The sequence below is a fragment of the Hyaena hyaena genome, unplaced genomic scaffold (assembly GCF_003009895.1).
Source record: "Hyaena hyaena isolate Hyena2069 unplaced genomic scaffold, ASM300989v1 scaffold_346, whole genome shotgun sequence".
NCBI classification, from domain to species: Eukaryota; Metazoa; Chordata; class Mammalia; order Carnivora; family Hyaenidae; genus Hyaena; species Hyaena hyaena.
In genome coordinates, this window is record NW_024080978.1 from 1,077,095 (window position 1) to 1,102,421 (window position 25,327).

At 38.6% G+C, this 25,327-nt stretch overlaps 1 protein-coding gene across 1 annotated transcript in view; it reads right to left on the bottom strand.

Annotated features, from left to right (window-relative positions):
- Window positions 1-807: 807 nt before the first annotated feature.
- Window positions 808-25,327, bottom strand: part of LOC120243567 (mitochondrial inner membrane protease subunit 2-like) — an 827,125-nt gene continuing 802,605 nt past the window's right edge. The window contains exon 6 of the mRNA XM_039249777.1: window positions 808-1,446. Coding sequence (XP_039105708.1) covers window positions 1,327-1,446 — 120 coding nt within the window. The 3' untranslated portion in view covers window positions 808-1,326. The remainder of the gene's footprint in view (window positions 1,447-25,327) is intronic.

A 25,327-nucleotide genomic window follows, 5' to 3' on the forward strand; every position in this document is an offset into this window, starting at 1 on the left:
AGTATTTAGTAAACTGCAATAAAAAGGCAAGAACACGAAATGCAAGTTGGGGAATAGAAAGAAATAGAATTGATTGATAAGGATAATGAAGATAAAACAAAGATTTTAAGCAGATCTACTTTTAAAAACATTAATTAATTTTGGGGCATATGGGTCACTCAGTCAGCAAAGCATCCGATTCTTGATTTCGGCTGAGCTCATGATCTCATGGTTGGAGAGATCAAACCCCTTCCTGGGCTCTGGGTGCACTGACAGCGTGGAGCCTGCTTGACACGCTCTTTCTCCCTCTCTCTCTGTCCTTCTCCTTCTTTCATGTTCTCTCTCTCTCCCTCAAAATAATTTAAAAAAAATTTTTGACCAACCTTAGTACATAAGTACTGACCAAGGAAGTTTGCATCTACATTTGCAAGAATAAATATAGACTTGAATGCAGGAATTTACAGGATATATTATGCTAATATTACCCTACTCTGCGATTGGTGATTTCAGTATCAGAAAGACTGAAAATCACTGGGGGGAAAATAAAACTTGGTTGACCTGGAGTAATATTTTTTTTTCTCATTTCACTCAGAACATTTTACCAAATAGTGACTAAATACTGATAAATAAAAGTTTATTCATCAGTGTGAACAGGCATGGGATCACTCAGAAGTTTTGGATTTTAAAGGGCCAGTAAGAAAGGTTTACTTGTATGGAAGTATTGATAGAATTGGTTCTCCATTACTTTAATGCCTTGTTTCCAAGAGAAAAATAATATATTCTTCATTAATGGAAATCCAGGTTAAATGATAAACACCCAAAAAACAGTACCTGAGCAAATCAATATTTTATTTTTACATCACAGTTTACTGTTCTTCCTAACTGGCAGTCAGTCACTGCATTGTAAATACTGCCAATCATGATATAATTCTGATCACTGTGTGTTTCATCTTAAGAGTAAATGAGATTACTCAATTACTTCCATCAAATATTAATTTTCATATTCTTTCATTCACCAGCAAGCACCAACAATCAAACAAAATTAAAGCCCAACAATCAATGGGATAAGTATACATAACAAAGATTCTCAAATTTATCCCCTGTAAGACATGGGAATAAGATTTTCATATTCCTAAAGGTCTGTATTTTGGGGAGCATTAAACAATAGGGTATTACAATTAAGCACAAAATCAACTGATGTTTAATACTGTTTAAAACTCTTTAATAATATGAATCATCTCATTTGAAATAAGCTTTGCCATTTTCATGGTTCGTCCTCTCCATCTCTTTTCCTGTGACTGGTGGTGTCAGCCTCCCAATGTCAGCAGCTGAGGGAGACTCACGTCTTCATTCCACTTCGCTCTGAACGAGTAAGCGCTCTGGAGGAAGAACAGATTCCAATTTCTGCCAGCGCTCTGGAGGCCACAGGATATGTGTAGCATGGGCATGCAGAAGTCCTAGGGAAACCTGAACCCATGAGAGATGCAAAGAAAATCAGAAAAAAATTACTTTGATCCAGGTCTGATAGTTCCTAGATGATGAATAAAAATAATAGGAAACATTCTGATGGTACTTTTCTAAGTTTAATGTATGGAAGTATTGATAGAATGCCATTAATCCTCACAAATCATTTGGGATAGGTATTACCCCTGTTCTGCATATGAGAAAACAAAATTAAAGTTGGTTAAGGAACTTGCCAAAAGTCCTATAGCTACTAACTGGTGGAGGCTGGCTTCAGAGCCGAGCCATCCAACTCCAGAGTCTGCATGCAACCTTGAACACACTCCTCCCTAACCAGCTTGTTTACACCCAGGAAACAAACATAAATCTGGTTTGCATTGTCAGAATTTTCTATATAGGTATCAGTATTTCAGAGAGACTGGACTTTGTGGAAAAGTCAGAGACATGGAAAAAAATTTTTTTTCCACCTACTGGCTGAGTAGCAGAAAGTAGATGTGAGACTAAGTCCTTTCTTGGAAACTACATGGAACTAGTGCTCACAGAGGGAGGTGGAAAACCAAGGGAAAGCCAGCAATGGAGGATAGGAAGCAGGGAAAAAGAATCCCCTATAAAGATCATGACAGAGGGAAAAGAATCCCTTGGATTAAAGAGGAGGTAACTACAGGGAAGTCCTCCTGGAGGACTGAAGGCTGAGCACTAGGTTTCCCTGGGGGCATCAGCTGCAGTGAGCAGAAGAATGGGGCAAACCTGTTTAAAATGTAGAACCAGGTTCTATTCTCAGAGATTACCGTTCAACAAGGTGGAGGCAGGGTTTAGAAATCTGTGCCTTTTGTTATGGATGCTATTTTTGTTAATAGATAACATTTTAATAGCACTTAAAAGTTTACAAAATACTTATATTCAGCACATTATCTACTTAGTGGTAGCTGTAAATCAGATACTATGGGTTGACTTTTTATTTTCAAATGTTTTTCCTATAAATTGGAGTTCCATAGAGATTAATATACAAAACTGCTTTCATTGAAGTTCTGTTTCCTAGCATCTGCATTCAAGAAATCACATTGCACAGAGACTCAAAGAACTGGATGTCAAGTGAGAGATTCTAAAAAGGTAACTAGAAACACATGTTTTTGAAAAAGAAGGGGGGAAAAAAACCTTTGCAACAACTTGGAATACAAGCAAAATAAGCCCAAAGTCTATCAAGAAGTCCCAGGGGCCCAATAAAGGAATATTACTTTGAAAAATCAAACCTACAGGAAACTTGAAAATGTGGTGGATAAAAAAGCTCTATTCACCCAAATTCACCAGTTATTTACATTTTGTTGCATTTGTTCCTTTTGAACCATTTGAAAGTTGCTGACATTATAAATTTATTCCTACTTTTCCACATATGTCTTCTTAGAACTAAGACTCTTTTCTACATAAACATAATACATTCTATGTAAGCTATTAATGATACAATATTACTTCCAACAATCCAAATTTTTCAACTGCCCCATTAATGTCTTTTATAGCTATTTTTTAAGTTCTTAATCAAGGGTCCAAAATTACATCATAATTGTAATTATTTTTGTTCATGGCTTTTGCCTTGTAAAATATCCTACATTTAGAATTGCTCAATTTTTCCTTTCCTGAATAGTTTTAAGTTAAATGTTCTTGGCAAGAACACAGTGTACTTGATAGTGTATTCTTCCCATTCTGTCATGTCAGAAGGCACAGATATCTTCTTGTCCCATTGTTGTGATGTAAATGAAGTTTCATCATTTGATTAATGTGAAATTGACCAGATTCCTCCACTATAAAAAAAATTGTTTTCCTTTTGTTGTTAATAACTAATCTGTGGGATGATATTTTGAAATATATAAGTATCCTGCATCAAAATTTCATGTAATCAATTCACGGTCTCTGAAAGAAGGTGGCTTTTAAATCATCTGATAGTTTTAACATCCATGGATGATCCTCCCTGAATCAGTTATTACATCAATGAGGACACTGGTGAGTTTCCTGATTTATTATTCCTTTCATATTTAATAGCTTTTATTTTTCTCTAAAGTACTTCCCTTTCCAACCCCAAATTCTTCTTTTATATCAAAGATTGTTTCTTTCAAAATATGTTATGAGTTTCTGGTTTAATGTTCCGATGTCCACAGTGGGGAGGTTCTTGATCAATGATGGACATATCTCCATCAGTCTCTGGGCACTTCCTTACCTTTTGGTACCACTAGATGCTGTAGACTTGCTCCTACTTTATAGTGGTTGGGCCTAACACTGGACATCTCATTAAAGAGGCTTGGTTTTACCAAGGAATACTATTTAGAAACCAAAGCCTGCTATTATAGGTACTTATTGCGCTGAGGGTGTCAATATTCAAAGCCATTTCATAAAATAAACATAAAAAAATCCAAAACCCCAGGGCTTTCCCTCACCTTCCCTCAACCCATATTTCTATTTCCTTTCTTCCAGAGCGAGCAGATTTCCAACAACAACAAATTTAGTATTCAAGGTTTCTTTGCAATTATTTTAATCCTTAAAATACATTGCATGTTAAGGATATATTTATTCTAATTTGTCTTTCTCTCCATTGTGTAGTTGTGTTAAATACTGTTAGATTTATTTGTTTCTATTTAATTTTAGTGTGCTTTTGTTATCCTTTTGGTCTATTTTTGAATATATAAACATATGCATGGCTCAGAAGTCAAAATTATTCCTAAAAGGTGAGGTAGGCAGAATGCCCCCCCAACACACACTCTGTAAAAATGTCCATATCCTAATGCCCAGAAGGTGTGACTATGCAATGCTACAGAGCAAAGAGGAATTACAGATGGACTTAAGGCTAGTGATTAGCTGACCTTAAGATACTGACACTATCCTGTAACCTCCAATACACCCAAATGTAATCACAAGAATCCTTAAATATAGATAAGCTAGGCAGAAGGGTCAGATTTAGACAGAGATGTTATACTGCTTGATTTTGAAGATGGAGAATAGGGCCATGAGCCAAGGAATGCAGGTGGCCTCTAGAAGCTAGCAAGGAAACAGATTATCCCCTAAAGCTGTCAGAATAAATGCAGCCCTGCTGAGACCTTGATTTTAGCCCAGTGAGATCCATATTGGACTCCTGACCTACAGAATTGTGAAATAAATTTGGTGTTTTAAGCTACTATATTTGTGGTAATCTAGTATACTAGCAATGGGAAACTAATAAAAAAAACAATATACACAGTGAAAGTACATTTCCATCCACCACTGCACCTTTATATATGAACTATTTTCATTAGTTTGTTTCTTTTTTGGAAAAAAGACATATTTTTATTTCCCCCCCTTTTTTTTTTTTACTCATACCAAAGGTAGAACACTTCATTCCCTTTTGTAACATCCTAGAAACCAGTTGCTAACCTCTCATAGAAAGGGAACATGTGGTTTTCACAACCCCTCCCCTCAGTGATTCTGATTAACCTCATCAGGAACCTAGGATCCGAATTTTCCACTTAGCATCACACCCAGAAAAAGTGAACCAATTTTAAAGAATCCCTTGATATATTCTGGAACATGCTAAGTAACCATTCCAAATATGTTAACTGCCAGGAGCCTAGATCTAAATGGTCTGTTATAGTAAAGTTTTTATCTATTTTTCTTCTTGTCTGGGCTCCCTGGAGCTATAGGACAGCTGGCCTCTATCCTCTCCACAATTACCCTTCTTAGATTTGATAGCTGCTACTCCGTTGTTCTTCAACCATTTATTTGCTGTTACAAGTTGTATAACTTTTTTTCAAATGGTTGAGCTGGTCTTTTTACTTTGCGGAACCCTTGCCAATATATTTGCTTGCTTTCTTGTTAATTCAATTTTTTAAAATCTAGATTCATTTTACTGAAACCTGGAATTGTTTTATTCTGAACATTTATTTGGTATACTACTCACTTTCTGAAAAAAATTTCATTTTTATAACTAGGAATGTGAAAATTTTCATAGATGCAGAATATTAGTATTGTTTAAAAGTATTGTTTGGAATGAAAAATTTAAGTGTTTCTTTAAGAAAGACTAAGGTATGAAAACAGCCCATGTACTCTCTTAGCAGTCCTGTCACAGATCTTTATTTTTACTGATCTGCATACAGACATGCAAAGAGTGTAGTGAATACAGGACAGAAAAATCCAGAAATTAAAAATTAAAAGCTATACTTCAGATAAACCAGCTTTGGTTTTCATACATACTATACTAGGCCGGGTCCTCCAGAGAAACAAAACTAATAGGGTATGTGTGTATATAAAGAAATAAATAAATTTATTTTAAGGATTTAACTCCTGTAATTGTGGAGATTTGGTGCTTTCAAAATCTAATGGGGAAGGCCAGAGGGCAGAATACTCAGGAAGAAGTGCAGTTTAAGCTCAAAGACCATAGTCTCTGGGCAAATCCCTTATTGCTTAGGGAAGTCAGCCTTTTGTTCTATGCAGGCCTTCAGCTGATTGAATGAAGCCCACCCACCTATTGGAGAACAATCAGTGTAAAAACTCCCTTGGGCCAAAAGGTGCGAATGAGGAAATACCAACCACTGTTTGATCTCAAACTTTACTAGGGTAAAAGGTCAGGGGTTGAGGAACCCAGCTCTTCCTGGGTCCAGCAAGCTCCTGAGATGTAAATCTTTAATGAACACTGTGATTAGAACAGTCAAACATGTTCTTCAAGCAACTGTTAAGCAACCCCCACCTCTAAAACTCTCACTTCTGTACACCGGCTTCACCCCTCTCCCTATATAAACCCTGAGCTATGGCTTGGTTGGGCTCTCTTCTGAGGACTTTTCAGGTGCTTGGGAGGGGCCAGCTGGACAGACTAAAATAAACCTGAATAACCAACTCCTTTTGTGTTTTGTAGGCTTTGTTCCAGGCGATTCTCCTTTGGAAAGGGAGGTCTAACATTTTGGAGGCCCCAAGGAGATCCCAAGGACAAGAAAGCCTTTCGGTTGGACCTTGGAGCCAGGCTGTGGCCTTGCAGATTGGTCCAGGTTTATTTTTTTCCACCACCTCCAGAGGTAAGTTTTTGCAGGTCGCGACCAGTTTTGGAAAGGTTGGATTAGAGGAGGCTGAGGAGCCTGGAACCTCACCAACCCTCCCTGCCAAGACGTTGGCCCTGGACTTTGGTGGTCTATGTTGATACAACTTGTGTCTGTCAGTTACGTCATGTCTTTGTCTCAACATTTCGTTTTCGTCTGCTTTCTCATGCTGTGTTCGACATTGTTCCTTTGATCAAAATGGGCGGTTCAGGGTTAAGCCACTAGAATGTTTCTTGGTTAACTTCAAAGACATATATACGTCTGAAAGGGCCGACAAATATGGCGTTAAATTCTCAAAGGGTAAACTGCGAACCCTCTGTGAATGGAAATGGCCAGTTTTTGGAAATGGATGGCCTCCAGAGAGTTTCTTTGATCCCTCCTTGTGTGGAGCCGTTTATTTGGCGAGTAGTTACAGGTAACCCAGGACACCCGGACCAGTTTCCCTACATCGACATCTGAGGACAAGCATGTGAACAGCCGCCCACTTGGCTGCGACATTGTTCCCTTAAAACTGGTTGCAGGATTTTAATAACAGTGAAGAAACCCACGGCTCCTAAAAAACCTGAGGTAAAACCTATCCTTTCCCCCCTCCAGTGGAAGATCTACTTGATCTCTCCAACCAGCGTCATCCTTATCCTCTATCCCCCACCTCTTCAGCTATCTCAGACTCCTCCTCTTCGCTCATGGTTTCTACACCTCCCCATACCCGCACTGGGCTCCCTTATGGCCCTCGCTTAGCCCTCCCTACACCCGCACCTCTCCTACCCCTTGGGGAGGCCACTGACGGGGAGAGATATATTTATGTCCCTTTGACTACAAGTGATTTATACAACTAGAAGCATCAAAACCCTCCCTTCTCTGAGAAACCGCAAGCCCTCATTTCTCTGCTAGAATCTGTTTTTCACATTCATTTACCTACCTGGGATGACTGTCAACAATTCTTATAGGTCCTTTTTACTTCTGAAGAGCTGAGGTCATCTTCAACCATATCTGCCATGCCATCTTAGGCACAGATGGGACAGTTCTCCAGGCAGCTCAATGTGCCTGCCCTTGGCACTCCCAAATTAGAACTACAATTCATCAGCAGGTAGATCACTCACCAATTACCACCAGTATCTCCTGGCCAGCCTCAGGGGAGCAGCTCATAAGCCTACCAACTTGTCAAAGGTAAGCGAGGTCCTACAGGACCTGAGGAATCCTCTGCCACCTTTTTGGAGCGACTTTTAGAGGAATACTGGAGCTATACTCCTATAGACCCGGATGTCCCCGAAAATCGAAAGGCAGTTAACTTAGCTTTTGTTGCCCAGTCGGCCCCAGATATCCGTAAGAAGAAGTTACAAAGGTTAGAAGGTTTTGATGGGAGAACAGGGACAAGCTTATGAGTGTAGCCATGAGAGTCTTCCATAATCGAGACCCCCTCCCCCCAGAGGAGAAATTAGCCAAAAGGGTAGGGAAAGCAACCATTGTGGCCCTATCAACCAAGGAATCATAACATCCTCAGAGGGAAAAGGAAGAGGGCCTTTTAGAAGACCCTCTTTAAGAAAAGATCAGTGCGCTTACTGCAGAGAGAAGGGACATTACAAGCTGGTGTGCCCTGCGCTAGGAAGAAAGAAGGAGGCCCAAATTCTCCCCTTAGCAGAAGAGGACTGACAGGACCTGGGCTCATGGCAGCTAAATCCCCAAGAGCCTATGGTTACTTTAAGAGTGGGGAAACCGATGTTAATTTCTTAGTTGACACGGGAGCAGCACACTCAAAAGGCCCTTAAGTACCAATGACAAAAATGAAAACCCTTACACGCCCTTGAGTCTCATTCCCCCAGATCACATTGTCTACTCTGTACTAGATTGCAAGGACACTTTCTTCAGTATTCCCCTGGTCATATCAGTCAACCAATATTTGCTTTCGAATGGACAGATCCAGATACCAGGACCACTGGACAGCTGACATGGACTCGACTGCCTCAAGGATTTAAAAATTCCCCTATCCTGTTTGTTTGGGGAAGCTCTGAGTAAGGACCTGCTGCCGGTAAGAGGCCACCTTCCAAAGGCCACTCTTTTACAGTATGTTGATGATCTACCTATTGCTGGACCAGATCAGGTTACATGCCAGGAGGCAACTGAGGGATTTCTATAGATGTTACAGGATTTGGGCTACTGAGTCTCATGGAAGAAAGCCCAAATCTGCCAGGACCATGTCACCTAACTGGGGTGCACTCTACAAGAAGGTAAGAGGTCTCTTTCTGCCTCCTGGGTTCAAGCAATTCTCCAGATACCTCCACCCACCACTAAAAAGCAAGTCAGAGAGCTCCTTGGAACTGTGGGTTATTGTCATATCTGGATTCTCAGGTTTGCTGAAATGGCAAAACCATTGCATGAGGCCACTGCAGGGGGATCCAACCCCTTGATTTGGACTGAGGCCCAACAGGGAGCATTCGATAAGCTAAAGCAAGTATTAATTTCCACCCCAGCTCTGGCTTTGCCAGATATCCCAAAACTCTTCTTCTTATATGTGGCTTAAAAAGACGGGGTGGCCAAGGCAGTCATCACCCAAACCCTTGGGCCATGGAAGAGACCCATTGCCTATTTATCCAAACACTTGGATCTAATGGCGTAAGGGTGGCCTGTCTGCCTGCGAACTGCTGCTGCAACTACCACCCTTGTAAAAGAGGCCGATAAACTTACCTATGGCCAAACTCTAACGGTTATCACACCTCATGGGATAGAACCCCTGCTCCACAGCCCCCTGACAGATGGATCTCGAATGCCAGACTACTTCAATACCAGGGCCAATTGTTGGACCAACCGAGGCTCAAGTTCCAATGGGTACAGGATTCAATCCTGCTACTCTCCTGCTGCAATCTAATGAGGGCCCACCAACTGATGACAATCTTGAGATCCTAGAGACTTATAAGAATGGAGGGCCTGATTTGACTGATCAGGCACTCCCAGATGCAACTGAAACTTTCTTCACCGACCACAGACAGGATCAGTTTCATTTCTCAAAGGTGACGATATGCCAGAGCTGCCGTGGTAAATCACCAATTGCAGATAATATGGGCCCAACCATGACCCCAGCAGACCTCCACCCAAAAGGCAGCAAGTATGGAAGAGGTAATTCCTCTGAGGTCCTAGGAAACCAAGCCACAGATAGAGAGGCAAAGTGGGGAACATCGGACAGCTAGTCCTCCATCCTCAACCTACACTACCAGATAAGCCATCCTGTTCCCCTGAGGAAGAAACCAAATACTCCCATAAAGATTGGGAAAGACACCACGATGGTTGGTGGCAACACCCAGATTGGTGCCTAATCATTCCAAGGACTCTAGGGAGGACCCTATTAACTCAACTTCATGAGGCTATCCACCTGGGTGAAAAGATATCTCGACTGGTGTCCCCCCATTTATATATTCCTGGGATAACTCCCATGCTTTCGGACTTGGTGGAACAGTGCCTGATTTATGCTAAAACAAATGCCACACAAATTACTGGGCCACCTGGAATTTGCTACTGAGGGACAAATCCCGGAGAACGCTGGGAACTAGACTTCACAGAAATAAGAAAAGAAAAGGAAATTATGTATACAAGTACTTGTTAGTATTTATAGATACTTTTTCTAGTTGGGTTGAGGCATTCCCACTAAAAGGAAAACTGCAGAAGTAGCCATAAAGAAGCTTTTACAAGAAATAATTCCCCAATTTGACTTGCCCTTATTTCTGGGGTTTGACAATGGCCCAGCTTTTATGGCTAAGATATCTAAACTGATTAGTAAAACCTTAGGAATAGAATGGAAATTACACTGTGCCTACCATCCCCAAAGTTCAGGGTAAATAGAAAGGACAAATAGAACTTTAAAGGAGACTAACAAAATTATGGCTGGAGACTAGAATGAATTGGATTGATCTCCTATCTTTTGCCCTCCTCTGAACTAGATGTGCTCCTACACAACTTGGGCACATCCCATATGAGATAATATTCAGGCAGGCCCCCCAGTACTCCCCAGGCTCTCTGTAGAGCTTCAGGAGGAATGGACAAGTCAAAAACTTCTCCTTTCCTTAAAAGCCCTACAGATGATCCAGGCTCAGCTCCATGCGGAGATCCGTAAGCAATGAGTGGGAACTGTTAACCCCCTAACTCATCCTCATAAAGTTGGGGATCTGGTCTTTATTCATAGATTCAACTAGGATTCATTAGAACCCCAAAACATAGGTTTGAGTTTCCAGCTTCCTGTTGCAGAAAAAGTAAGATTATTTGGACCCTTTGAAAAAGATGGTTTATGCTTAATTGGTTCCTGAATTTACCATCTAAAAAAAATTTCTAGTGTAAATACCTCAATTGTTTACTAAGTCCTCTGTTGGAGACTAAGATTTCCTAGGAGGTAAAATTCTGCTGAGTACAATCTACACCTTCAATGCAATCCCAATCAAAATTGCACCAGCATTCTTCTCAAAACTAGAACTATCCTAAAATTTGTGTGGAACCACAAACGATAGCTAAAGTAATATTGAAGAAGAAAACCAAAACAAGAGGCATCACCATCTTGGACGTTAGCCTCTACTACAAAGCTGTCATCATCAAGACAGGATGGTATTGTCACAAAAACACACACATAGACCAATGGAATAGAATTGAGAACTCGGAATTGGACCCACAAATGTATGGCCAACTAATCTTTGACAAAGAGGGAAAGAGCATCCAATGGAAGAAAGACAGCCTCTTTAACAGATGGTGCTGGGAGAACTGGACAGTAATATGCAGAAGAATGAAACTAGATCATTTTCTCACCCCATACACAAAAATAAACTCAAAATGGATAAAAGACCTGAATGTGAGACAGGAATCTATTAAAACCCTAGAAGAGAAAGCAGGAAAAAACCTCCTTGACCTCAACCATAGCAATTTCTTAGTTGACACATCCCCAAAGGCAAGGAAGTCAAGAGCAAAAGTGAAATACTGGAACCTCATCAAGATAAAAACTTCTGCACAGAAAGGAAACAATCAATAAAACTAAAGCAACTGATGGAATGGGAAAAGATAGTTGCAAATGGCATATCAGATAAAGGGCTAGTATCCAATATCTGTAAGGAACTCATCAAACTCCACACCTGAAACACAAATAATCCAGTGAAGAAATGGGCAGAAGACATGAAGAGACACATGAAACAATGCTCAGCGTCCTTCATCATCAGGCAAATACAAATCAAAACCACACTGAGACACCACCACGTGCTGGTTGGAGTGGCTAAAATGAACAAATCAGGAGACTCTAGATGCTGGCGAGGAAGTGGAGAAATGGGCACCCTCCTACACTGTTGGTGGGAATGTAAGCTGGTACATCCCCTCTGGAAAACAGTATGGAGGTTCCTCAAAAAATTACCAATAGATCTCTCCTATGACCCAGCAGTAGCACTGCTAAGAATTTACCCAAGGGATACAGGAGTGCTGATACATAGGGGCACATGGACCCCAATGTTCATAGCACTCTCAACAATAGTTAAAATACGGAAAGAACCTAAGTGTTCATCAACTGATGAATGGATCAAGAAGATGTGGTATATTTATACAATGGAATACTACATGGCAATGAGAAAGAATAAATCTGGCCATGTGTAGCAACATGGATGGACCTTGAGGGTGTTATGCTGAGCGAAATAAGTCAGGCAGAGAAGGACAGGTACCATATGTTTGCACGTATAGGTGGATTAGGAGGAAGGACGATGTGGGAGAAGAAGGGAAAAAATAGTTGGGAAGAGGGAGAGAGGCATACCATGAGAGACTCTTGAATGCTGAGAACAAACTGAGGGCTGATGGGGGTGGGGTAGAGGAGAAGGGGGGTGATGGGCATGGAGGAGGGCACTTGTCAGGATGAGCACTGGGTGTTATATGGAAACCAACTTGACATAAATTATTTAAGGAAGGAAAAAGTTAAAAAATAAAAAATAAATTCTGCTAAGTATACTTAAGTCTAATGGAAAATAAGGAAAGCAACCCTGTGTATAGGAAAATGGGAGATATGTAAGAAAGACATAAGGAATGGAAATACAATTATGTTGAGGTTAAAAGAAAGTAAATTTGCCCTAAATAAGACTGGTTGTTTAGAGAGAAATGGCTTTGGGACAAAGTTTAAAGGCAAAGGAAAGGTGTAGAAGGTCTGTGAAGGGAAATCTTTGAAAAGGAATTTATGTGTGCTCAGGATAGACTAAGGTTGAGATGAATGGAATTTGTAAAGTACACTGGTATAAGGCTAACTCTGCTTTTCTCTCTGGTCAAAAGACAAAGTTTTCTTGGATTATAAATCTGCTCTTGATAAGACAATGTAAACAAAGGTTTTCTCCTTTGTCTGCCAAGAAAACCAAAGCTTTAGGTTTCATCTTTATCAGGTCTTTGATTGCTTGGTTAAAACTTCTCAATGTTGAAGGAGCTAGGTTTTTCTAAAGACTATATTATGTTATACATTCACCTTTAGGATCTTTTATTGCCACTTTGAATAGAAAAAGTTTTAAGATTTGTAATTATCTGTAATTCTATTTAGGATATGCTTTATAACTTCCTAAGATATTTTAACAAACTTCCCAGGGTTTGATTGGTTAAAAAAAAAAAGTCTTTTGACCAATTAGGCTTTTTATTTAGGATGCTAAGTTACTTGTGAAACCACTATCATACAATGGTAAACTTTAGGTTGTATTGCATGGCCAGATGCTGCAACTGCCCAAATACATATGCAATTCCTAAAGTTTTCATGTTTTGGTATAAGGTAATCACTTAATATTCTGACCAGTTGAAATGTTCTGGGTCAGAAAAATAACTGAATTTCTTTGTCAATTGCATCATAATGCACTCTCATCAGATCTTTAACAATGTCCATCTTTGAGATTTTGCCATTTATACTTGTTCTTATTCTCTCACAAAACGTGTTTCTTCTTCGAAGAGAACACCTATCCTAGTCCCAGTCTTTTTTTTTTTTTTTTTTTTTTTTTACAAATAGTTTATTGTCATATCCTAGTCCCAGTCTTAACTGCGATAGGAATTGTCAGATCAGCCACCTTGGGCGCCTCAGCTTTAGGAATACAAGATGTGAATTTCAAACCTTTAAGCCAACAGGTGACCCAAGACCTGGGACTTCTGACCCAGTCTGTTGCCCATCTAGAAGGCCAAGTCAACTCCCTGGCTGAGATGGTGCTCCAAAGCCGCAGGGTCTAGACTTACTCTTCATGAAAGAGGGAGGATTATGCACAGCTCTGGGAAAACAATGTTGTTATTATGCTAATAAATCAAGAATAATACGGGATACTCTGGCTACAGTCAACCGACATCTGTTAACTAAATATGACCTAAGAGAAGCAAACTGTGGTTGCTTTCAATCCTTATTCAATTGGTCCCCCTAGTTAAGGACTCTAATATCTGTTCTAATCGGGCCCTTAATCATCTTTTTACTTGCCCTGGCTATAGGACCTTGTGTTATTAATAAACTCATGGCTTACACCAGATCGAGGGTAGGGTCCCTAAAACTCTTAATACTGAGCTGAGGGACCTACCAGCCCATAGACGCTGAAACTCTGGTTTAGTTTTAAGATTAATCAGAGATAACTAAAATCAGTGGGGAATGTAAAAACTCCCTTAGGCCAAAAGGTGAGGGGCTTGCAAATGAGGAAATACCAACCACTGTTTGATCTCAAACTCTATTAAGGTAAAAGGTCAGGGGTTGAGCAACCTAACTCCTCCTGGTTCCAGCAAGTCCCTGAGATGTAAATCTTTGAAGAACATTGTGATTAGAACAAACATGTTCTTCAAGCAACTGTTAAGTCAACCCCCACCTCTAACTGCAAAATTCTCGCTTCTGTACACAGGCTTCGCCCCTCTCCCTATATAAACCTCGAGCTATGGCTCAGTGGGGCTCTCTTCTGAGGAATTTTTGGGTGCTTGGGAGGGGCTGTCTGGCCAGACTAAAATAAACCTGAATAACCAGCTCCTTTGGTGTTTTATGGGCTTTGTTATCAGTGATTTTCCTTTGGAAAGGGAAGTCTAACATCAGCTTATTCAAAGTCCTCTAATCTAAATGTAAATCTCATCCAAAACACCCTTACAGAAATAGCCAAAGAGCTGAGCACCATGGCCCAGCTAAGGTGACAAAGTTAACAATCACACCTAACAAATACAATCCTCCTCCCTGTAGCTTACTCAGTGTTAAACTCAGTTCTTACCACACACAGATCAGTGTTCTGAATGACTTATGCGTTCTGAAGCATTGAATCCTCACAATAACTCTGTAATGCAGGCTCTATGATGGTCTACATAGTAGAGGAACCCTAGCCACAGCAATAGGTTTTTTGAGCCAAGACTAAAGCGCATGCCCACTGGCTCTTGAACCTCTTTATCAAGATCCACCATATAATTTATTTTCCAAATGAGACACTTTGACTGTCAAAGGGGGGCACTTTTCAATTAAGTCAGGATAATAGTAAAATGGGGCTGTCATGGACAAATCAAGTCCGGGTCAACTTAATCTTACTGCTTTTGATTTTTGTTAGGTCCCACATACTTTCCTGAAACACCTAGACTGATCATAATGGAAATGCTTGTCGTGAACTGAATTCTTGTTCTCAAAACTCATATGTTGAAGCCCTAACCCACAGTACCTCAGGATATGAATATTTGGCAATAGTTTCCTCTTTAAAGATTCTATGTTTAAAAAAGGCCGTTAAGGTGACCCTAATCCAATTTGGCTGGAATGTTTGGAGACATTAAGACAGACAGTCATTAGGACTGCATGCGAGGGCACAGCAAAAAGTTGGCCATTTGCAAGATAATGATAGAAGCCTCAGAAGAAGCAAAATTTTTTGACCCTTGTCCTTGGATTTCTAGTCTTCAGAACTGTGAGAAATTTTCTGCTGTTCAAGCTATGCAGTCTATGATATTTGATTATGGCAGCCTTGGCAAACTAATCCAGACATGAATAAAAAGGAATACTGTGTTAGAAGCTGATCTGTAAGATGTGCCCATAATCACTCAAAATAGGGAAACAAACATGTTGAAGACAAAAAGGTTTTCTTTGTTATTAAAAATAGAGATGCTTAGCATGCATAGACATACCTAGTTTTATTAAGCTTTGGGGCAACCCTGGGGTAAGTAAGCCTATCAGTGCCATTTTCCAATAAGATTTGATAGGAAAGTGAAATAACCTTACTGCTGAGGTGGAGAAAGTGTTACTGGTCTGGATAAAAGATCAAACCAGCCACAACATTCTGTTAAGCAAAAACCCAATCCAGACCAAGGCCCTGACTCTCCTAAATTCTATGAAGGCAGAGAGGAAAGGAAGCTGCAGAAAGTAAGTTTGATTTGGCAGAAATTGCTTCACAAGGTTTAAGGATAGAAGCTATCTCCATAACAAAAAGAACAACGTAAAGAAGCAAGTTATCCAGAAGATCTAAGATAATTAAGGAAGGTAGCTATACTAGATTTTTAATGTAGATGAAATAGCCTTTTATTATAAGATGCCAACTAGGGTTTTCATAGCTAGAGAGGAGAAGTCAGTGGCCCCAGAGAACAGGCTGTCTCTCTTATTAGGGGATAATGCAGCTAGTACTTTAAGTTGAAGCCAATGTTCATTTACCATTCCAAAAATGCTAGAGCCCTTAAAGATTTTTCTAAATTTACTCCGTCTGTGTTCTATAAATGGAACAAAAAAGCCAGGATGACAACACATCTGTTTACAACATGGTTCACTGAATATTGTAAGCTCTCTAATGAGACCTACTGATTAAAAAAGAGACTCTTTTCAAAATATTATTGCTGACAATGCATCTGGTCATCAAAGAACTCTGATGGAGATGTACCATGAGATTAATGTTTTCACGTCTGTTAACACAACATCTATTCTGCAGCTCATGCATCAAGGACACATTTGGACTGTCGAGGCCTATTCTTTAATAAATACATTTCCTAAGAGGATAGCTGCCACAGCAGTGATATCACTGATGGATATGAGCAAAGTCAACTGAAAACCTTCTGGAAAGTATTCATAATCCTCGGCATTATTAAGAACACTTACGATTCAGGGAAAGGGGCCAAAATATCAACATTCACAGGAATTTGGAAGAGGTTGATTCTAATCCATATGGATGACTTTGAGGGGTTCAAGACTTCAGTGGAGAATGTAGCTACAGATGTGGTGGAAATAGCAAAAAAACTTTTGAAGTAGAGCATAAAAAAGTGACTGGATTGTTGCAATCTCATAAAACTTTAATGGATGAGGAAGTGCTCATCATTTTATGAATGAGAACAAAACATGATTTCTTGAAATGGACTGCACACCTGGTAGAGATTCTGTGAAGACTGTTCAAATGACAACAAAGTATTTAGAATATTACAGCTTAGTTGATAAAGCAGCAGCAGGGTTGGAGAGGACTGACTCCAGTTTTGAAAATGCTATCAAATAGCATCACATGCTACAGAGAAATGTTCATGAAAAATAGACTGATGTGACAACTTTCACTGTTATCTTCTTTTAAGAAATTGCCACAGACACCCCAGTCTCCACTAACCACCACCCTGATGAATCAGCAGTCATCAACATTGAGGTAAGACCCTCTATCCACAAAAACAATAGGACTTTTTGAAAGCTCAGATAATGATTAGTCTTTTTTAGACAATATTTAATTAAGGTATGTAAACATTTTAGATATTATTATAAATTTAATGGACTATAGTATAAACATAACTTTTATATGCACTGAAAAACCAGTTCACTGAAAAACTTCAATTACCATGGATAATCACTTGATTGCAGTGATCTAGAACAGAACCTATAGTACTCCAAGGTATGACTAAAGTTTTTTCAATAGGTTTTATTACTTTGACCAACCAGCCTTTTACTGGGACTTTACCCTATACTCTTTCGTGTCCCCTTTTCAAGTATTCACAACATTTTTAGGCACAAGAAATCCACTTTTACAATAAATTTTAGACTACAACAAAAACTATTAAATCATTTTAAATCCTTAGTAGATCATTATATTTTTAGTGCCTGCAGAATGAGAAAATAGGTCCATCCACATATATTAATGGGCCTATTACAATAACTCTGTTGCCCACCGATTTAGAATCAATGATCCAGAATAATCTATTTTGATTGTGCATCCTATCAGCAAATAATATTGGAGAACTGACCTCCATATTTATGTATTTTAAAACTGTATATATAACTAATAAAAATTATTATAATTAGTATTAGCAGTCCATAAAACCAAATGTTAATAAAGCTCAAACTGATATTTTTCAGTTCAAGAGTTCTAATTTTTTGTTTTAGCATCAAGGGATCATTATACATACTCCTTTTGTATTTCTGCTCCCCTCTTTAGAGATTTCTGCTCTCGGAAACACCAAAAATACTAGCTGAAAATTGATCAGTGCTATCAGTCAACTAGTTTGTTTTGTCCACACAATGCCAAAGAAGTAAATGGACTAAATTTGCACTGAATTGTCTGCCTTTGATTGAATTGGCTCCACGGAGAAGTTATGTTGGCATGTGGTAGACATGGTCTTCATGAGCCCAAGGCACAGGTGTGTGTTACTTTGGTTCCCTCCACCCCTATTCATAGGCCTTCAGTCTATGGAGCAGTCTTCTGATTACTAACAAAAGGATCAGATAAGGACAGGCAAAAGCACAAGAGTCCACAGGTAGGATAGAAGGGAAATCACAGGAAATGAGGAAGAAGATGACTGTTGATGGGAGCAAAGACTTCTTAAAAAGCCATTCAGAATTAGAGACAGGGTCAGAAATTGACCAGGATGAGAAATGAGATGAAGCGTCAAAGTTCATTTGATTAAAATATTTTCTAATAAGAAACACATTTTATAGAATCACTATTAGCAACTAAAATCTTTGATGAATTTACTTAGCTGTATAAGAGAGGAAGGTTTCCACATAAACAAGGCAGTAGTCAGAAGATATTCATTCTACAATATTAAATTACCTACAATTTTGAAAGTTAAATCAAACTGGAACAATAGTAGAACTTGATAGAACACTGTTTAAAAGAAATGCCAATTTCCCAGAGCTTAAGGAAGTCAGTCAGCTTTTCACTCTGCCATCCAAAATCCTTTATACCCACATCTTTCCAAACTTACCTACATGATTTCTCAGTATGCATATTCTATTCTAAGGGTCTCTCCATGGTACAGCCAACACCACATGTCATGTCCACCTTCTAGCTTTTGATGGCTACTGTATTCTCAATTTGTAATCCCCTTCCTCATATCCCTGGGACCTTCCTCTAAAACCCAGTATAGTCTACCTTTACCGTGGGTCCTTCCAGTCACCTAATTCTCAATCATTTATTCCTCTTTAAGGAACTGAGGCTTGGTGTTGGTCTACCCAACATCAGGTTCTTAGAAAAGAAAAGGACTTTTGAGGAAGATGGCATAGTAGGAGGAGCCTAAGATCACCTCCTCCCATGGATGCAACTAGATAACACCAACATCAGTGTAAATTATCCAGGAACAGGCCTGAAACTGGAAGAACAGCTAAATGTGGAGAAACGGGCAGGAAGAGAAAGGATATGGTTGGGAGGTAAATGGACTTGTAGGGACTGTCACCAGGAGGGAGGGACACCTCAGGCATGGAGAGAGGAAAGAAAGAGACCCTCTCAGCAGGCACTCTAGGCATGGGGAACCCTTACAAAGAAGACACATTCTTCTAACATTTGGCTTCAAAATCCAGAGAGGAAATTTCAGAAGTTCTTACAATAAGTGAGGTTTAACACCTGGAACTTTGAAAATCAGTAGGCTCTGCTCTGGGAGAGCAAGGAAGCCCAGAGGAAACTGAGTCCGTGCCTTTAAAGAGAGAACACAACAAAGTGCCCTGCAGAGACATGGCATAGAAGCAGCAGTCTGAAAAATGGCTGGGGTACAAAGGAGGGAAATTTGTTTACTAATCTTAGAGCACATGCTGGAAGGGGAGGGATTCTTGGGAGATTTCTCAGAAAAGAAAAATGCTGGCAGAAGCCATTTCCTTCCCCCACCTCCCAGCCTAGACATGTAGCCTATAGGAACCAGGGCCAACACTTGCTACCTAGCTTGCTAACAGTGTACCCACACACTTCCATCCTCATGTTTCTGCTACTCCACCCCCTCCAACCCTGCCTGACTCAGTTTGGGGCAGCTGTAGGTTCCTTCTTGCAGGATACAAACTGTGAGAGAAGAGAGCAAGAGAAGAAAGGAAAAGAACTACAGAAGCAACCATAAAACAAGTAACAAAATGGCAATAAGTTCATACCTATCAATAATTACTTTGAATATAAGTGGACTAAACACTCCAATCAAAAGACACAGGTTGATGGAATAGAAAAACAAAACAAAACAAGATCCATCCTCTATACACTGCCTATAGGAAACTCAGTTCAGACCTAAAGAAACATGCAAATTCAGGGATGCCTGGGTAGTTCAGTCAGTTGAGCAGTCAACTTTGGCTCAGGTCAGGATCTTACAGTTCATGAGTTCTGGCACCCACATTGGACTTTCTGCTATCAGCACAGAGCCTGCTTCAGATTCTCTGCCTCTCCCCACTTGTGTGCATACTGTCTCTCAAAAACAAATAAACATTTAAAACAAAAAAGAAACACACAAATTCAAGGTGAAGGAATGGGAAAGCATTTATCATGCAAATGGAAGTGAAAAAAATGTGAGTAGCAATACTTACACAAACAAAATAGGCTTTAAAACAGACTGTAATGAGACAAAGGAGGACACTATATAATCATAAAGGGAGCAATCCAGTAAGAAGTTATAACAATTGTTAAGTATGCACCCCACATTAAAGCACCCAAATACATAAAGCAGCTAATAACAAACATAAAGCACCTAATCAATAGTAATACAATCATAGGAAACTTTAACACCCCACTTACATCAATGGACAGATCATCCAAAAGGGAAACTAATAAAGAATCAGTGGTTTTGAATGACACACTTGACCAGATGGATCTAACAGATATATTCAGAATATTCCATCCTGAAAGAACAGAATACACAATTTTTTTTTCAGGAGATTGTTCCTTAAGCACTTGAATAGATCACATATTAAGCCACAAAACAAGTCTCAACAAATTAAAAAAGATTAAAGTCATATCATGAGTCTTTTTATGACCAAAATGCTATGAAACTAGACATCAACCAAAAGAAAAAATCTATAAAGACTATAGATACATGGAGGTTAAATAATATGCTACTAAACAATGAATACATCAACCAAGGAATCAAAGAGGAAATGAAAACTACTTGGAGATGGGTGAAAATGAAAACACAATTGTCTAAAATCTTTGAATTGCAGTAAAAGCTGTTCCCACAGAGAAGTTTACACCAATTCAGACCTACCTCAAGAAGCAAGAAAAATCCCAGAAAACAACCTTACACCTGAAGGAGCTAGAAAAGAAGAACAAATTAAACCCCAAGCCAGCAGAAGTAAGAAAATAATAAAGATGAGAGCATATATAAAGCCAGGAGCTTGTTCTTTGAAAAGCTCAACCAAATTGGCAAACATTTAGCCAGACTCAAATAAAATCACAAATGAAAGAGGAGAAATAACAACAAAAATACACAAGATTATAAAAGAATATTATTAAAAATTATATGCCAACAAGTAGGACAATCTAGAAGAAATGAATACATTCTTCAAAACATATAAACTCCAAAAACTGGAGCAGGAAGATATAAAAAATTTGAACAGACATTACCAGTAATAAAATTGAATCAGTAATAATAATAATAATAATAATAATAATAATACCTCCCAGGAAAAAATCCAGGACCAGAGAGCTTCATGGGTGAATTCTACCAAACATTTAAAGAGTTAACACCTATTATTCTTAAACTATTCCAAATAATAGAGGAGGAAGGAAAGCTTCCACATTCATTCTAGGAGGCCAGGTTTCTCCCTGATACCAAAATCAGATAAGGACACTACAAAAAAAAGACAACTATAGACAATCTCTCTGATGAACGCAGATGCAAAAATCCTCAACAAAATACGAACAAACTGAATCCAACATACATTTAAAAAATCATTCACCACAACTGACTGGGATTTGTTTCTGGGATACAAGGGTCATTAAGTATTTGCAAGTAAGTCAACATGATTCATATGTCAGCAAGAGAAAGAATAAAAACTATATGATTTTCAAATGCTTTTCTCTACTTATGAAAAGTAGAACATTCATTCATGATTAAAACCCTCAAAAAAGTAGGTGTACATGGAATGTATCTCAAGATAATAAGGGCCATATATGGAAAACCCAGTGAACACCATACTCAGTGGTAAAAAACTCAGAACTTTTCCCTTAAGGTCAGGAATAAGACAAGGATGTCAATGCTCACCATTTTTATTTATTTAACATAATACTGGAAGTAGTAGCCACAACAATCATACAAGAAAAAGAAATAAAAGGCATCCAAATGACTAAGGAAGAAGTCACTGTTCTGCAAACTGTCACTGTTTGCAGATGATATGAAACTAGATACAGGAAACCCAAAAGACTCCACCAAAAACTACTAGAACTGATAAAGAATTCAAAACCAATATACAAAAATCAGTAATCAGTTACATTCCTATACACTAATAATGAAGCAGCAGAAAGAGAAATGATGAAAACAATCCCATTTACAATTTTACCAAAAATAATAAAATACCTAGGAATAAGCTTAACCATAGAGATGAAAGACCTGTACTCTTAAAACTGTAACACACCAATGAAAGAAATTGAAAACAAAACAAAAAAGTGGAAAGATATTCCATGCTCATGGATTGAAAGAATAAATACTGTTAAAATGTCCATGCTATCCAAAGCAATCTACAGATTTAATACAATCCCTATCAAAATACCAACATAATTTTTCCCCAAACGAGAACTAAAGACCTTGAATAGCCAAAGCAATCTTTAAAGAGACAACCAAAACTGGAGGTGTTACAATCCCAGATTTCAAGATATACTATAATGGTCTAGTAATAAAAATAGTATGGTACTGGCACAAAAATAAACACACAGATCAACAGAAAAGAATAGACAGCCTAGAAATGAATCCATGATTATATGGTCAATTAATCTTTGACAAAGGAGGCAAGAACATGCAATAGGAAAAAGTCTCTTCAACAAATAGTGCTGAGTAAAGTGGACGCTAAATGCAAAAGATTGAAACTAGGTCACTTTCTTATACCAAAGAAAAAAACAGAATCAAAATGGATTAAAGACCTGAATGTGAGACCTAAGACCATAAAAATCCTGTGCTCTAAAGAGAGCACTGGCTCTAATTTCTTTGGCATTGGCTGTAGCAACATTTTTCTAGATAGCTATATCGTCTGAGGCAAGGGAAACAAAAAGCAAATATAAACTATTGGGGTTACATTAAAATTAAAAGCTTCCGGGGCACCTGTGTGGCTCAGTCAGTTGAGCCTCTGACTTCAGCTCAGGTCATGATCTCGTGGTTTGTGGACTTAATCCCCACATCCAGCTCTGTGCTGACAGCTCAGAGCCTAGAGCCCACTTTGCATTCTGTGTCTCCTTCTCTCTGCTCTTTCCCCACTGTGCTTTCTCTCTCAAAAACAAACATTTTAAAAAATTTAAAAAAATTTTAAAAAAATTAAAAGTTTCTGCACAGCAAAGAAAACAATCAACAAAACCAAAAGACCATCTACTGACCTGGAGAAGATATTTACAAATGGCATAGAACATAAAGGGTTAGTATTCAGAGTATATAAAGAATTTATATGACTCAACACCCAAAAAACAAATTATCCAATTTTAAAAAATGGACAGAAGACATACCCATTTCTCCAAAGAACATAACAGATTGCTAACAGACACATGAACATCACTAATCATCAGGGAAATGCAAATTAAAATCACAGTGAGATATCACCTCACACCTGTCAGAATCGAATCAAAACCACAAGAAACAACAAGTATTGGTGAGGATATGGAGAAAAAATGAACTCTTGTGCACTGTTCGTGGGAATCTAAACTGGTGCAGTCACTGTAGAAAACAGTATTGATATTTCTTAAAAGATTAAAAGTAGAACTACCCTATGATCCAAGAATTTCATTACTGTGTATTACCCAAAGAATATGAAAACTCTAATTAAAAAAGATATGCACCCCTATGTTTACTGCAGTATTATTTACAAAAGCCAAATTATGGAAGCAGCCCAAGTGTCCATTGATAGAGGAATTGATAAAGAAGATGTTATATTCCTACATACACTTATATAATGGAATATTACTCAGCCATGGAAAAGAATGGTATCTTGCCATTTGCAACCACATGGATGTATCTGAAAGTATAATGCTAGTGAAATAAATCAGAGAAAGACAAATACCATATCCTTTCACTCATATGTGGAATTTAAGAAACAAAACAAAGGAAAAAAAGAGGGAAACCAAAAATACACTTTTTAAAAAAAATTTCTGAGAGAGAAAGAGACAGTGTGAGTAGGGGAGGGTCAGAGAGAGAGGGAGTTACAGAATCTGAAGCAGTCTCCAGGTTCTGAGCTAGCTGTCAGCACAGAGCCTGATTTGGGGCTCAAACCCACAAACCATGAGATCATGACCTGAGCCAAAGTCGGACTTAACCGACTGAGCCTGCCAGGTGCCCCCAAAACACTCAACTACAGAGAATAAACTGATGGTTATCAGAGGGGGGATGGGTGAAAAATGTGAAAGGGATTAAGAGTACACTTACTGTGATGAACACTAAGTAATGTATAGAATTGTTGAATCACTATATTGTACGCCTGAAACTAATGTAATACTGTCTGTTAAGCACACTGGAATTAATTTTTTAAAAAATCTCTAGGTGTAGTGTTGACCATGTAATATATTATCCGAATTGGGAAACTTTAGAGTGAAGAAGGCTATTAATAATTATGCTGGGTCAACAGGCATACATGTGGCTCCAGGACACATGGTCATCACTTTCTTTTGAGACAGGGAACACTTATTAACTACAGTTATATTCCAAATGTTTCTCTTATTCCTCATATTAAACTTGCGGTATAGACATCATTTTCATTTTGCAGGAAAGAATACTTAGAAATAGTAAGCCCTATGCTGAAAGTTACAAGTCTAGTAAATGATAGAACCAGGATTTGAAATAGGTGTGGTTAAAAATTCATGCTTCTCCTCCCTGTAATGTCCTGCTTCTCTTGTGATATTATTTAATGATTATGTTTCCATGTCTATAGCAAGAGTTGGTCAACTTTTTCTATAATAGCCAGAGGGTAACTTATTTAGGCTTACAGACTATACAGTCTTTGTTGCAAATATTCACCTGTCATTGGTTTGTTGCACAGAGCAGCTACAGGCAATATGTAAGCGACTATAAGATTTGTTCTAATAAAACTTTATTTACAAAAAAAGGCACCAAGCTGAATTTGGTCCAAAGGCCATAGTTTGCTAATTCCTGGTCTATAATCTAGACTCTATAATATTTCTGATAGAAGAGGCTATATCTTACCTTTTCTATATTACAAATTAGCATAAAATCTTGGACAAGATCATGAAATACCTGTCAGCAATAGATATTTGTTGAATGCATGCTGAGTAAAGAAAGCTTAAATATGGGAATGCTGTATTTTATGATCTGGGCATCAAGAAAATTCCCCAACCTACTTAGAGACATCCATCGTTTTTCAGAAAACAGTAGTAAGTGAAGTAAGCTTCATAGATGATGTGCCACAACAGACTGACCAAAAACTCAAAGAACTGTGGTATGGTTCTTTCATTCAGTCTCAAAAAGTTATTTTCAAGATACACTATGGAATTTAAAACACATACACATGTAATGTCTAGACTTAA